At 43.4% G+C, this 15,499-nt stretch overlaps 1 protein-coding gene across 1 annotated transcript; it reads right to left on the reverse strand.

Annotated features, from left to right (window-relative positions):
• Positions 1 to 832: 832 nt before the first annotated feature.
• On the reverse strand, positions 833 to 15,310 carry LOC121616960 (14-3-3 protein epsilon). Its single transcript, XM_041951887.1, has 6 exons — positions 15,113 to 15,310; positions 9,261 to 9,460; positions 7,737 to 7,843; positions 5,998 to 6,204; positions 4,971 to 5,107; positions 833 to 1,979 (listed from the first exon to the last, which is right to left on the reverse strand). Exons 1-6 carry the CDS (start codon positions 15,174 to 15,176, stop codon positions 1,927 to 1,929), a joined length of 768 nt encoding a protein of 255 aa, XP_041807821.1. The 5' UTR covers positions 15,177 to 15,310; the 3' UTR covers positions 833 to 1,926.
• Positions 15,311 to 15,499: the final 189 nt, after the last annotated feature.

Genomic DNA, 15,499 nt, shown 5'->3' on the forward strand with positions numbered 1-15,499 from the left:
CACTTTGACCAACTACATCACTGAAGTACACTGGTAATAAAGTTACACTGGCACTTTATCTGCAGAATAATTACTACTGATACATCCATCTGACAGCTGTAGTTACTGGTCACTATGCAAGTTAAGATTTTCCATGAGAACTCAGGATAAGTTTATAAAATATGGTGCTTTGTTAAAGATCAAACCAGCTGTTGCTCACACTTCTGGCTCATCATGTTTCAGATGTCTTTGAGTTGTTAGCAGGTCAACTGAAGAGACCTTTCAAAGACAGTGTAAGTCAAATGTCTGAGGCCCAAAAGAGGTAAAACTATCCAACAATTCACATGAAAGTCCAGAGAACTTTTCGTCATATTAATCACCTCCTGACCCCTCACATTTATCTTGTGCTCCTTTAGAGGGGCCCAAACCCTGCGTAGAGAACCACTGGACTGAACTGTATGTTAAACACTTAAAACCAGTTCTGCTTCATTCAGCTACAACAGAAAAACACGGCTCAGACATTAATGCACCATTTAACTGTTATTAATAATATCAGTCACAGGGGCCAGTTTGACTTCTGAGTGAGGGCTACTTTTACCCACGTAGGATTTTAAATGTAGCACTTTTACTTGTACTGGAGTATTCTTACATTGAGGTGTTGGTAGTTTTATTACAGTAAATGATCTGAGTACTTCTTCCAGCACTGCCTATAAAACAAAATGCAGAATTACTGCATTCAATCTGTAGTTCTGGTAGCCTGCACTGCCCTCTAGTGGTGAATAATCAGTCAGTAAAAATCCATCAAACCACTTCCAACAGAAAAAAGAAAACATCTCAGACGTGTTCATTCAACATTTCTCAATTTGAAGTTTAATGTTAATTCCATGCTGTGTTTCAGTAAGAATACAGATGGTACTTGTGGCTCCGGTGAGAACATCCAGTAGTACAAATCAGATTCACGTTACACATACTGAACAGAAGGAAGAGAGGAAATGAGAGGAAGGAGACAGAGTCGAGACGAGGAAAACCTGAAAGAGTCAGGGGAGTAAAGATACAGCAGGCCTCTATTTCCCAAACTTTTTTTTATATAGTGCCAATGCAAAACTGCATTACGTTACAATCAAGAGTGTTGAGCATTCCCCTCCCACGCACACACATACGCACAGTTTGTCTGCTAAAAAGCCATTACCTAACTATCTGCCATTAGCAAAGCGCTACAGCCTCGCAGCACAATACTTGGTCCGAGAGCGGACAAGAATAGAGGTCAGAGTGATGCTCGGAGAAGGGGGACATTCTGCTGTTTGCCATAAAAAAAAAGACCTTTTGATGTGTTGAAGGAGCAGGTTTGGTAACCACAAAGTAAAGAGGGCACTTAGTTCTTCCTAAAAGCTTTAACGCATCCCTTTTAAACCTTCCATCACTGCTGTGTTTCCTCAATTTGCAAACTGAAACGTTTCAAAACTGACTGACCGTCTGACAGAAGCATGGACAATATATTGTTCATAAACACACATACACAGGATAAAGTTGAACAGCGAAGTATTGTCTTTAAATAAACTCTTGCATATGTGTGTTACAAATACAGGCAAGCGTACTTGGCAACAGATGATACAGCAAAGTAAAGCAAAATGAAAACGGTAAAAGAGGACGTGGACCTTAAAGGGTACAGGCTTGCAAAATTAGTCGTCAAAAATAAGGTGGAACCCCTGGAGAGTTGAAATGAAGACCCGAGCGGGCCCCGGGGGGGTCGGGGGATGACGTGCATACGAGGAGGAGAGGTGAGACAGATGGGAAGAAATGGAGGAAAAGGTAGAGAGAGTGTGGGCTGCAGTATAAACCCAGCTGAAAACTGTGGCTGGGGACAGGAGCGAGTGCTGGGAGGAGAGAAATCAGGGAGGAGGAGGAGGAGGAGGAGGAGGAGGAGGGCTTGTCTTGTGTTGTTCAGTCTCACTGGGTCTCTTCCGCCGCGTCTTGCAGTGCTTCTTGGTTCTGTTCTTCACCTGCGGTAACGACAGAAGCACAGAACAGTCATGTGGCGGCCTGGTGAAGCTCAGCCCCGCTCGAGGTTGACGAGGACTCTAACATCTTTCTCCTGCTCTTCGTTATTATCATCAGCATTTAGTCATTAATTAATTCCTGAATCACAGCTTCGAGACTGTAAACGCAGCTTTATCGTTGAGTCTGAGAGCAACCAGAGACGTCCACAGATCAACCACTCGATCGAAATCACTCGTTTCAAAGACGGACTTCAGTGGTTTCAGCTCACACGAGAGGCAGATTACAAAGAGAGATACCCTGAACTTTAGTCACTTATGGGTCAATCTCCAAAAAACACTACATTTCCCATGATGCAATGCAAACAGCATTTCAATCTGCACTTAAAACTAAACGACGTTCTAAACATCCTGCTCCACTCCACATGACTGTTACCATTTGATAAACCTCAGATCAGAGCTAACTGTTAGCAGCTAATGCTAATGACACGCAATCCTAAAACAAGATAAAACACAGTCATCACTGTAAACATGACTGACTGTTCACTACGATCAGTTAACAGCCTGGTTAACAAAAATCTAATAAAATGTCGAGTCAGTGATTAAAGAGCCGAGCTGCTTTTAGTGGTTTCAATAATAATCTGCACAGGCTCTGATGGCTCCTGTGGCTCTGATGGAGCCTCCTGTGTGTTACTGCCACTGACCTCAGACATTAGTCTGATGACTAATATGCTGTAAAAAACAAACAGGCTGATTACAAACATGATACATGTTTTACATTATTTGTCTATAAAATGTCAAAAAGTGGAAAAAAATAAAACATTTTAACAAAAGCGACATCTTCAAGTTTCCTGTTTGGTAGAGAAACGATTCATTTTGTGTCGACTGACTCGTTTCAGCTCGAATCGTTCGTGTGCAGAACATGCAGAGACTGTGATCATGTCTTTCAGGTTCGTGAGACTGTGCCCATGTGCTGTTTCACACAACACACTGATCCCAGCCAGGCTTTCAGTTAGATAAATGTGAACTAAAACATTCAAAAAGCAGCATTCGAGACGAAGGAGGAGACTCGTGAAGTGTGGCACGTTTTGGTCAGGTGTTCCAAACATGGTTGATCATCTTCTATATTTTCATGTCACAAAACTAATTTCATGGCTGCATGACGCAGTGTCAGCACAGAGCCCGTAACAAGCTGCCGGCAGGTTTAAGGTGATCATGTCAAACTGAAAGTGTGGTGAGTTCAGTGTGAAGCCATCTTTCTTTGAGAAACGAAGGGACCAGAGATCAGTCAGTCATGCTGCATTGAGAAGTTCAACATGCAGTCCAGTGAGCAAGAGTTAATCCACAGCGCCTTCAAAACAAGCCAGTCAGATTTACTGAGGGGATAAAATGCCTCGTGGGCCTGTACAACTGGTTGCTTAGAAAGGTTACCATAGAGACGGCACAGCCATCCGTGTAATGAAGAATTAAGAGGCACAAATAACAAAGGCTTGAGAATCCATCATGATTAAAATAGAAACCGTAACAGTGCTCATTAGCACCGCGGCTAACTGGGATGTGAGAAAGCCACAGGAGATAGAGCAGCAGCCTCGCATGCTGTTCTGCACTTTGTCGTTATATCACACTTCAATAAGCTGCGTTCACAGGTTTCCAAACTCCGCCGCTACGCCTCAGCGGGCCGCGTTCGGCGGTGAAGGAGCGGGGCGGCTGAAATCACTCCTGGATTCAGATCTTTCTCCGTCATGGTGGAAAACTTCACTCATGTTTCTGCTCACATTTCCAAACTAAATGCAGAGGTACTTTGTTTTTTAAGGGAGCTGACGTGAAAATCTCCACCCATAATAAGGGCAGAAAATATGCAAAAGTGCTAAACTAAACTGAGTATTTGTATGTTGGAGGGTGGACGGGGCGTGCAAATGTTTAAAATGATGAAGCATCATTGTATAATATTAAAGAACTATAATTCCAGTTTGTCTTCAAACAGAAGTCACTGAAGAAGTCAGCAGTCTGTTTCAGAAATCAACTGAGCCTCATCTCAACTTCAGATAAGCTTCAGCAGTTTTTGAACTGAAGACAGACTTCACATTGAGGTGGGTGAGGCCAGTATGACGGGGGGGGGTGGTTACAGTAAAACCTGTTTCAGTGTTCATACGGACATCTGACGGTTGTTTTAAGACAGACTGAGAGAAGAAAACCTCAATGAGACGTTACATTGAGTCACACGAGCCGGGGGAGCAGCAGCTAGCCGGGAAGTCGAGTCAGGACTTGTGCTCTCTGTTATTGTGTTCTATTATTATATAACCTGTTGTCCCGGTGAGATATTAACACACCCCAGCATGACTTAGACTTTCACTGACTTGCGAACGCCCTGCAGACATTCAAACACACAGCAGTCGAGTTCAACACGTGCAGAAAAAGGTGAAGAAGAGATGAAAACCATCACAGCTCAGAGCAAACAGGGCAGGAGAGGCGATCTTCTCCTCTCCAGCACGAAACATTCAACAAGGCTGGACTTTGTGATGTGAGGAGGTTAGTGAGGGACGTCAGGGTGGTGAGACAGCAGCGACAGCTTGAGGTGAAACCAAAGAAGGGAGCAATGACTTACAAAACACACTTCTATAATGGAGGAAGAGTGAAGGAAGAGGGCTGTCCTTAAGACTCTACAGAAGAACAGGGGAGAGACGAGAGAGCATTCGAGTGTGTGAGTACTGAGTCAAAGAGGGAGAGAGACCGCTGAGCTGAGGGAAAGGTTAGAGGAAAAAGTTAGGCAGCTTTTTGATGGTATCAGCATGAGCACATGAAGAATATTTCAGAAACTCTCCTGGCAAACACTGTTCATTGACCGAAGGCAATCAGCGGCTTCAAAATCTGTCAGAAGGGAGTTACGTTGTTGATAGTAAGGAACCAATCACCAGTCAGTGTCACCCAGAGATGAACAGGTTGAAATGGGAGATAATGCTAGTACTGATGGCGTGAGAAGAAAGAACTGGCTCTCACCGTCTCCCTGCACGTCTGAGGTCCATAGTGTCAAGTTGTCACGTAGCAACTGCATGATAAGTGTTGAGTCCTTATAGCTTTCCTCGCTCAGCGTATCCAGTTCTGCAATGGCATTGTCAAACGCTTCCTTCGCCAACCTGTCAGAGAGAGGATACGAGACAACGCGGTCACACACACACACTCTATCTATACGATTTATTTTTCCTATACTTTCTCCTCTGACGGTCTGCTTTGGATTCTGTTCACAGCTCCACTGCAGAGGCAGTGAGGTTATGTGCCAGGATGGAAATTAACAATCTGTTCCCTTTCAGGACTGTTTTCAAGTTGCCAGGTTCCTGAGAATCATTTAGCCAACATCCTGGAGCATCCTGGGCCAACAGCTGGAACACGCTCTCTTTTCATGTGGGATTTGAGCCACATCTAAAAAGGAAAAGCTTTTCTTTAAACATGTGGATGTGATTTACCAAAACTGGACAAAAATGGCAAACTACACTAGTTTTTAAAGAACTTTTTCTGACACTCTGAAGGGATTTTTAGCCTCCATGGGGCAGAAAAACACCCTTTTAGCTCTAGTTCAGTCCCCACCAGCTCCTGAGAAAATGCTTGGCTATGTCCGCCTGCCGCTGGGCGAGCTTTTCTCTCTGCTGTTTGGCGCTGGCCTGCAGTGCACCGTGGCTTTAGCACAGCTTCTTTGCTTCCAACAGCTGCCGGCAGGTGTTCATGACAGTGAATGTGCAGACAAAAAAAATCCACAAAAACAAAACAGAAAGGCTAAAAAGCTGAGCAGAGCTGCAGAGTGAAGTATGAGCAACTCCTTTCACGTGACACGCAGTGGTTTTATTCTGAAGAGGCCAATGTGACACTAAACCTCGATTTTATTTCTACTGAACACCTTGAAGAAGCAAACCCATGGCACTGTCAGCACTGCATACACCTCAGTTTTTCCTTAGATTTGTCATATATGAGGTGTTTAACCCACATACAGTGAGCACCAGCTAAAAATACAACATAAAATGATCACACCTACCTGCAAGCACGGTCTGGCGAGTTGAGGATTTCATAATAGAAAACTGAAAAGTTAAGGGCCAATCCCAGACGAATGGGGTGTGTTGGAGGGAGTTCGATCAAGGCGATGTCGCTAGCAGCTTTGTATGCAACCAAACTGTTCTCTGCCGCCTCCTTCCTGTCGTTGCCTGTGGCAAACTCCGCCAGGTACCTGTGGTAATCTCCCTTCCTGAGCAGAGGAACAGCAGAGTCATTTATTTAGTCATTACAAACACAAATTAGTTTCCAGAGTCTGTTAGAGTCAGAATACAGTCCCCTAACAAAAGGCTGCTGGTTTACTCTTTATACAAACACTCTGTTTCTGAAATTATTCGTTAAGGTTTCCTCAATCTCTGTCACAGCTTCCATTAAAATATTGATCCACAGAAGGAGTTACTGTTGTCTTTTAGTCAATGTAGCAGATAGTCACTGCCTCATTATGGTCTTTGAATTTTAACTTCAAAAAGAACTGTGGAAAAAGTGAAGATGTTGAATCCAGGCTGGACAGAGTCAGCCTTTTTCAACTGAAGCAATGTGAAGCCAGCTGAGGAGCAGTGCTATATATCAAGCAGAGAAGTTTAAGAGACGGATCTACAGCCCAGACAATATGAAGCAAAGTAAATAAAGACCCCTGATGTGTTTAGTGCAATCAAAAGATGACTGCAGCCTTCAGGGGAGAGCAGAGCAGACAAGTTTTAGAGTAAACCGAGTCTGATCAATTAGCAAACATTTCACTGCTGCAGACTCAAAGTAAGTCTGAACGTCATGTGATCGCGGACAGCCACATGGCACGCAGTGCAGAAAATGGCGGCTAAAATATTCTTGTCTGATGAGGTTACATCTATTTGAAAGTTGGTGCCTCGGGTTAAATCATCTGCTTATTAATGTAAGACAGGCGCCGCTTCTTGCGCATGCGTATCATCTTTCATGGCTCGAAGCTGTGTGGCAGAGATTCATTTTCCAGAAGGACAACGAGCATCTAAGCTCTGAAAGGTCTAACTGAAGGTAAGGCGGAGCGAAGAGGGCTGGCTTTCCCTCCCCAGCAACAACACCTCAGCATCACTATCATTGTCAAACGGGACGAGACTCTGGTTTACTCCAAATAAATATTAACAATTCTTAAAATTCTGCCAAAACCTGAATAATTAATACCAGAGTGCAAAACTGTGATTAAAAATGAATAAGACATTCTCGACCTTTAGTAAAATATGTCTCTGTGTGCTACACATGATTACATAACAGCCAAATAATTAATGCAATGACTGAAACTCTGCACCTGGCAGCTACGCGCTTTATTTAAGGTTCGACAGCCAGGCTGCTCAGCAAAAAAGGACATTTAATTACTTGGTTAGGGATCAACTTTGGATCCACTGCACTCTAAGTCTAACAGGAAGTAGCTCAGCCAGACACGTACTTATAATAATTAACTGCCAGGAGGAACAGAGGTGCGCGGAAATCTACATTCTGATTAAACGAGGGGAAACCCGTTCTATTGTACGTCCCAACGAATCAACGAGAAAATCATTTTGATGCCAAGCTGAGACAAGCAGAGAACCTGCAGACTCTGTTGTGTGTTTATTTGCCTTGGTAATGTAATGCTGCTGAGAAATAAAACAGGAAAATAACTCATCTCTCCTCGTCAAATCAAACTGTACGTGTCAACATGTCAAGTGTCAGAATGAACCCGCTGAACAGAAACACACACGTTTATCAGATACATACATTTTGTAGTAGAAAACCTTAGACTCTCCCGTGGTTGCAGCTAAGATGAGGTGCTTGTCCAGTACATCCAGAATGTCATTGCAGATTGATTTCAGCTCTTTCTCAACCTGCAGATGGAAACACACACAAACACACAGAAACACAGCTGTCAGTGGACTGTGTGGTCACACACAGGTACTGCATCAGAATGACCTTTGAATATTAAAATAAAAGCTGATTTGATATGATGAAACTCAGCTGGGATTCAAATAAACTCAGCTTTGATGTGTCCCGCAAACAAATTCATGTCTGAGCTTTGACTGGCAGCAACTCATTTAAAAATATCCTAAAATCTTTATTTGAAGTACTGAGAACAAAATTCCCCACAGCTCTGTTAAGCGCCACACCAGCGCAGTTAAAAGGGGGCAGAGGTGCATGGGGCAGCTTTTGGGGGGAGTCCCTGTGGAAGCGTTTGTCACAACCTGACATTTTTCACATGACTGTATGGCAACACGTCCTCTGCAGCTGACGGGGCTCTTTCTGTGGACGTGGCCTTCGCCCGCTTCAAGTTGGTGGCGAGTGAATTTTAGAAGTGATGTCAGTTGGTAACCATGGTTACCTTTGTTTTCACTTCTAAATAAGATGTTTATTAAGTCTACAACTGCTGAAATGCAACATACAGAGGCAGAAGCACAGTGCAATCAGATGCTAACAGTCACAAGTCCTCATGAATCTCCCCAGTTTGGCGTTTGGTGCCATTTAAAGTCCCACATCTGCCAAAACGTTGAAATAACGAACCTCCAGCTGTAAGCAGAGATTCTGACTGGGAGATGCTCGCAGCACATTTAAAGATGATGGTTCCTGCCTCCCTCATTATTTCACTCTGAGAAGTGAAATCACACGACTTCCTCTCAAAGTGGAGACGCCAATCAGAGCAGAGCTTAGAAAGTCCTGCCAAGAAGGGTACAGCATCTCTGCCGCCATGGCAAAAAGGTAGGGAGCAACTTCAAATCAGTTCTCTTTTAATCCACTGGGTTTGTGTCCTCATCACTGTGCCCCATGCGGGACTTTGGGAGCATTAAAAATCAGCAGTGCCTACAGTGACTACTGTTGCTCCAACTTTCCACCAACGCTAACTGACACCAAATCCGTGTACTGCAGCGAGATTCACAGAAGATGTTTTGTTGGAATCTGTTGCAGACGTCAGCACTGAGGGCGCACAGCTGTGAGATTCGGTTTCACTAATGCTTCTGCCTGGCAAGTGCAAAATGGGCAGAAAATGGACTGCAGCCATTCAAAGCTTTCAGGTTCTCAACAACTTCACAAAAGATCTCAAAAGCAATGTGTGCAGGTGATGTACGTTTGTTATGTGATGTGTGGTTCCAAAGTAGTTTATTTAGACCATTTTTCAGTGAAAGAAACGTGTTGAAATGTTGAATTTTCAAAAACTTTGTAGCTGAGAAATGTAGAAAAATACAGTCTCACGCTGTTTACAATCAGTGGAAGCAACCAGTGAGTATATTTGGCTTTCTAGCAGTTTCTGACCGTTTTCCTGTATTCTCGGATCATCTTTAGTTTGTCTTCTCCGCTTTTGTTTTCTTCTTTCTGTTCGAGGCTGCTGATTATCCTCCAGGAGGCTCTTCTGGCTCCGATCACGTTCTTATATGCTACTGACAGCAGGTTCCTCTCCTCCACCGTCAGCTCCAGGTCCATGCTGGCCACCTTCTTCATCGACTCCACCATTTCTGAGAGACAAAGGGAGGAGACGACATGAGGTACGGGCTTCTGAAGACCCCCGGCACAAACAACACCTGAACACTGTATGACAACAGTTTGGTAAGAGGGTGGAGGTAAAAGCATTTTGTACCAAACTGAACATTCAGTCACTCTTCTGTCACGTTTTGTCAGGTCAGGATTGTCACTGCATTTAGAGCGTGACAAACACATCGGCATATCTGATATTATTAGCTGTTTTTATCTTATTATAGATGTACTGATATACTCACATAAGGTTTGGGTATGTTCTTCACAAAAACACTGGCCCTGTGCAGACCTCTGCCACAAAGCACTGGGTTTATTTTTAGCCCCGGTACAGTTTATCAATACACACGGTGAAATGTGTCAAACGGCGGGTTAGCATTCCTATGGCAGCTCAGTCCTAGTGTTAAATGACATTTTGACCCATCGTCAGGTCCCAGTATCAGGCTGTGCGTCATAGATTTACTGAGCCCGCTGACAGGTGAGGCAACCCTTTACCCCTGACCTAATGTACCTGTAAACTACCTTTCAATCCTACACCCGCCCAAGCAAAGAGCAGACACTCAACGGGTTGACTGCACTTTGTATCTCCATTTTATCTGCTGCTTAGGCTAACATATAATAGCTGGTCCCTCTTGACAGGTTGCTTCAGCACTGGCTCAGTAGTCCACCATCACTGTCTAGATCCACCAAGTCTTTCCAACAGACACTGATCGGTGGCTGATTGGACCTGAATCAGAGAGCGCTGACAAGTTTGTCTCTGAACGGTTTAACGTTTCATTCAGTAGAAATGTTGGTTAAGATTCTTTAATAACCAAATTTAAAAAGGTACCACCTGGAGTTTTTGATCTCTAGTGATGAGTGAAGCACTACGTCTCCTGCCAATGGTTTCACACTGATCTGCTGATCTGCAGGTGGGGGTAATGCTCCTTAAAAATGTGCCTTTAAGCCATGTGTTTAGGTTAGAAAAAGGAATAATGACCAACATACTGTTTTCGGATATTTTAAACTGTAGGTCAACTGTCACATTATGATTATGTAGACTATTAAATCATCACAATCTATTGAAAGGTGATCTGGACTGTGGACGAATCACAAATCACTCACAAATGCATTAGAGAAGCTTCTGCTTTACGGGATCTTATCAGAGTTAAAATGATGTTTCAGTGCTGACTTTCAGCCTTTGAGGGTGTTTAGGTTCACACTGGGCGAACTGGTTTCATTGGAGCTAATTTCTACTGAAGAAATTGTCACTATTGAAACTGCTGGCCATGTTTTCTGTGGATTATCCAGAGAAACAGGGAGAAATGTTGCTATCAAATGTTTCAAAGCTTCAAACGGCAAACACGATTCCTTTCACCTCTCTTGTGATATTTGGGTAGAGGCAGACATCTCAAACCCATCAAGTGAAAGAAAAACTGTCTGCATAGCTCAATACAACTGCAGGGAAATGTGAAAATGTGTTCTTGTGATTTGGGTTGATATTTAAAACTGTCTCCTGCACTATAACTACTAACATTTTGGGGGAAAGAGGTACATAAATTGATTTTCTTAATAGAAAAAAAGCACATTTTCCTTCCATTAACAAAGAGTTTAAACCACAGAGCAGAGTCTTGAAAGGTTTCTGTCATCCTCAGTATTTTATTAATGGAGTGCCTGGGAAACTGCCCGAGTCTAAACTCCTCTAATGCAGAGATTCACCACCTATGGACACCTACTGTGGGAACGGAGCCAGGACAATGAACCAGCAGGATGAGCTGGATCAGATGTGATTTCTTTCTTGTACTTTTACATTGCACATCCTCAAGGTGATTTGGTCGGTGTGGTGTGAGAAATGAATCTAGAATCCAGGGATGAATTGGCGATGAAAGCAATTTGACGCTGCTTCGAAGGAGCTACTAATCAGCACAACAAGCCGTTTCCCTGGGGATTAACATAAAACAGCCACAATACAACATGTGGGCTATTCAACGAATTAACAAGGAGCAGTTCAAGGAGGAACAGCAGGAATATACACGCCTAAATAAAATAAACTAGTTCAACAATTGTCAGGAACATGTGTTGTGTCATTTCTGGATAAACCTGAGAATACAGGAAACAACTCTTTATACTTTCATGCTTGCTAATGAAAATGCACAAGCTGCAGGCCGGTCACAACATCGCATGCTAAAAATGCTAGCCTGGAGGCAGGACTAGTGTGTCGATCATTCGGCTTTTAACTTCAGACAGGGTGTTATCTGCAGAGGCCAATGGGAGCGCTCCATGCAGCATGCTGGCGAAACCTGATACTTGATGGTTGCAGGCCAGGAGGAGCACTATGCTGCTTTGATCACTTTACCCTCCAGCCTGGCCTGCAGTCAAACTGAATGACCTCTCTGTGCTTTTTAAACATTTTCTCAGCATTACAAGCTGTACAGATCAACAGCCACGAAGTGAAATTAACTGGGCTTCAACAGAGTGACAGAGAGGGACGGGCAGCTCATTCCCGAAGTCTTTCACCCCCAACACTGTGTTTGCATTTTGGTTCTTCTTTAAGCATTGTCTTCAGTGTTACTGAACATAAAAACACTTGTCTCTCCCACATGATGTAGTAACCATACAGATTTCGGTTATTCCTGCCCGTTTTGGTTATTTCAACATTGTTCCTGAGATATCATGTTTTCTCTGTAATTTCTGCATGCCTTAACACAGGCTTTTTTTTTGCATGGCTTAATGTAACTGCGTCTATGGGAAAAATGAACGGGACTTCACTTCCAGAACAAGCGGCGCCCAAAATAGCTCCGCCCACTTCACAACTCCCGCCCTGATTTGGACGCCAACTTCTGGAGATGCTACAAAGGGCAGTACAGCCAGTCTTCAAAGCTGTACTTTGTGCAACGTATGCTATAAAAAGCATCTGTCTTCTATGTGACATTATCGCACATTAATGGAGCAGCAGTAACTGTGACATATAATCATTTCATTGCTGCTTAGAGCTCAGATTTGTGTTATTTTTAAGATTAAATATGTCCCCTCTGATGCATGTTCAACATTACAAATTAGTCCGAACACAGCCTAACTGTGGTTAAAATGCCCACTGAAAGCCTACAAAACGACACGAATTCAAGCAGACTGTTCATCAGCGACAGGTTTTTGAGTTAATTTGTTCAGTTTTGGTGTCTCTGTACACCTTCAACTGAACAGTGTTTCTTTTTCTCTCTTCAACCTGAAGCCACAGATTTAAAGCTAAATAATACCTGTTTTTTATTTATACAATCACAAACTCCTAAAATGAGTTAAAAACTGTCAACTGTCATTATAAACATTAAAAATAGACCAGATGGATGCACGTAGAGACCAGTGCACAGAACAGAGCCGTTACTGACATGCACCTAGTCGACACACTGAAAAGAATGGTTGAAACTGACACCAGGAGACGCAGCACCGCCCAAACACAATGCAGCGATGTCCGGTGGACACTAGGGGTGAGGCTGTATAGGTGGATAGCACAACACAACCATATTGGTGCTTGACAGGGTTGTTGACGAATAACAGTGATTTAACTATTTAAGCCGTGAGAACTTTTAAGTGTGGGGTGGCAGTTGAACACAATATGCTGACAATTCATATGGGCTTACTCTTTAACTGTCGGTGCCTTTGTTGCATCAATAAAAATGGGGAGAGGCTACAAGGCAAACAAAGCAGTCACTGAGGATAAGAAACTATTCCATAATTTATGTCAGACTGACTCTCCAGACAGAGGAGCAGAACCCTCTCTTAAGTTGACAAAGGTTATATTTTTTTAGTTAATGAGCACAGGAGGGCTACCTACCTACACTACCCAGGTAGCTCATGGACTGTCACCATCATCAGATCAGTTAATTGCAACATAAAAATATAATATAAAAATCATTGATGAGTTCCAGAAAAGCTTAACACTATTAGACCTAGAACTAGATCTCTTGAAACTCTGGTGACTTACGGTATTTATCATTATTATCACAAAAATAATCAGACTAAATGATTTTAAAAAAAGAAACACCACATCCTTTATCTACATGTTGAACATTTGTGCATCATGTGTGCCACTGACAGAAAGAAAGGGCACTTTGAGTTAAAACAACTTGAGGCGAGAGGGATCGCACTAAAATCAAAACTTGGCTTCAGACTGTTGTTCGTCTTGCTTTCAGCTCACCTGCAGTGGTTTTCCTTTAAAAATATTGTCCCCCAGTACTCTGCCAGTAGCCTACTTGTGTACTATCTCTGTGTTATGGGCATAAATTGATGCAACCCAATGTATGGTTAGAGTCTCGTGCCTCACATCAGTGAACTAAGGATCTGCTGTTGTGAACAGCTGTGCTCACTTGACCCCTCCATAAATTGACTCCGCTATCACAGAAGTCAGGCCGGGCAGTCTTTGACTCACAGGCGGTTAATGCAGCACGCATGCGTGGATCTGCTGTTACTAAAATGTTTGATTATATTCATGGTGCAGTTTCTGATGTCACCCAAGCTGCTTTTTTTATTTTATAGACCCAAAATGGCAGTATGTCTGTACTGTCTGAAGGTTAATCAACTGACTAACTATGGAGCAAAGGAAATAGAGAATGCTAAACTGGACTGATGTTCAAGATGTGTCCTGACTGTGTAGGTAAACCGACTATACTGTACGTTTACTTGTGAACAGCTAAATAAACCTTTGTTAAGACGACTTCCAGACAATGGACTGCAAAGAAATGTTGGCTCAAGCTAAACTTCTGAGTTTGTTGCTCAGCCACCAATCACATAGTAGCAATTCTCTCTGCCCCGCCTAGTCCTGTACACCATTGGTAAAAACATCTATCAATCAATACACGGGCCACCACGCAGTCGCATGGTGATACTGGCCTCATTAAAAGCAGCAGACGGAATGTAAGCCTAGTTATTACAAGCGCAAGGCGAAATAATCACATTTTACAGTTAAATGCCGCTTTGTATGGTCAAACAAACTCACATGGCATAGCACAAACTGATCACCTTAAACGAGCTATTATAAAGTAACGCCACGCTTAAATTCGGCGTGCACACAACACCATGTGAAGAACTTAACTCAAATTTTAAGTTTTCCATTGGCTTTAACTAGCTTACCAGGCTGTAACGAGCTACTCTGACCAAAACACTTGGTGGGGCGGTACGTTAGCATTAACTGTAGCACATTTTTCGAATGTATTTTTCTACCGAAGCGACTGGTTGTTGGATCAGACGCTGCAGATTCAAATTAGGAACAAGGCGTGTTTGATGGGGTGAGGACATTTGCTGCAGTGTTGTATTTTTGAATGGAGTTCGCCGTGACGCGTGTCGGGGCTGAAGAAAGGCTAGCCAGCTAGTTAGCAATCTGGATAGCTAGTGTTAGCTAACTAACGGTCTTATCTAGACACCAGGGCACGCGACACAGCACGCGTTTCACCTCGCCGAAACGCGCGTTAGCTTTGAGTGAAAAACAATTTAAACGTTTACTGATTTATTCAGCTGAAGAAATCTCCGCCATTTTGTTTCTCACCCAACAAATCCATGTGAACAGCTTTACCTGCGTCTCCAAGCCCCCCTGCGCAGGGACACAGAGGGGGAAGAGGGGCCAGGCATTCTACAATGGCTGTTAACTTAGTTATTCGGAGTCTTACCGTCATATCTCTCCGCTTGTTCGGCGAGTTTTGCCTGGTATACTTGGTTGTCTCTATCTGCCATGTTGCTCGGGTAGTGGGACTGTCTGAGGCGTCCCGGTGCAAAGGGAGGATTATCGGCTGCTCGGCGATTCCTGGTGGTGGATCAGCAACAGCACTGTCGCTCCGCTGAACCGAAGACCCACCGGTAGCACTGGCGTAAAGATGGCGTCGCTGCTCCATCCGGGAAACCCACGCAGCAGTCTTCATCTCCGCCTACGCCCTCGTGCCAAATCCCGAAATTAGCCACTCTCCGAGATTACCCCAGTAAACTCTATTCAAACATCGACAAATCCAGGCTCAAATAACTTTAAATACATTTAACCTCTCAACGATTCAGTCGTTTTT

The sequence above is a fragment of the Chelmon rostratus genome, chromosome 14, assembly GCF_017976325.1.
Source record: "Chelmon rostratus isolate fCheRos1 chromosome 14, fCheRos1.pri, whole genome shotgun sequence".
NCBI classification, from domain to species: Eukaryota; Metazoa; Chordata; class Actinopteri; order Chaetodontiformes; family Chaetodontidae; genus Chelmon; species Chelmon rostratus.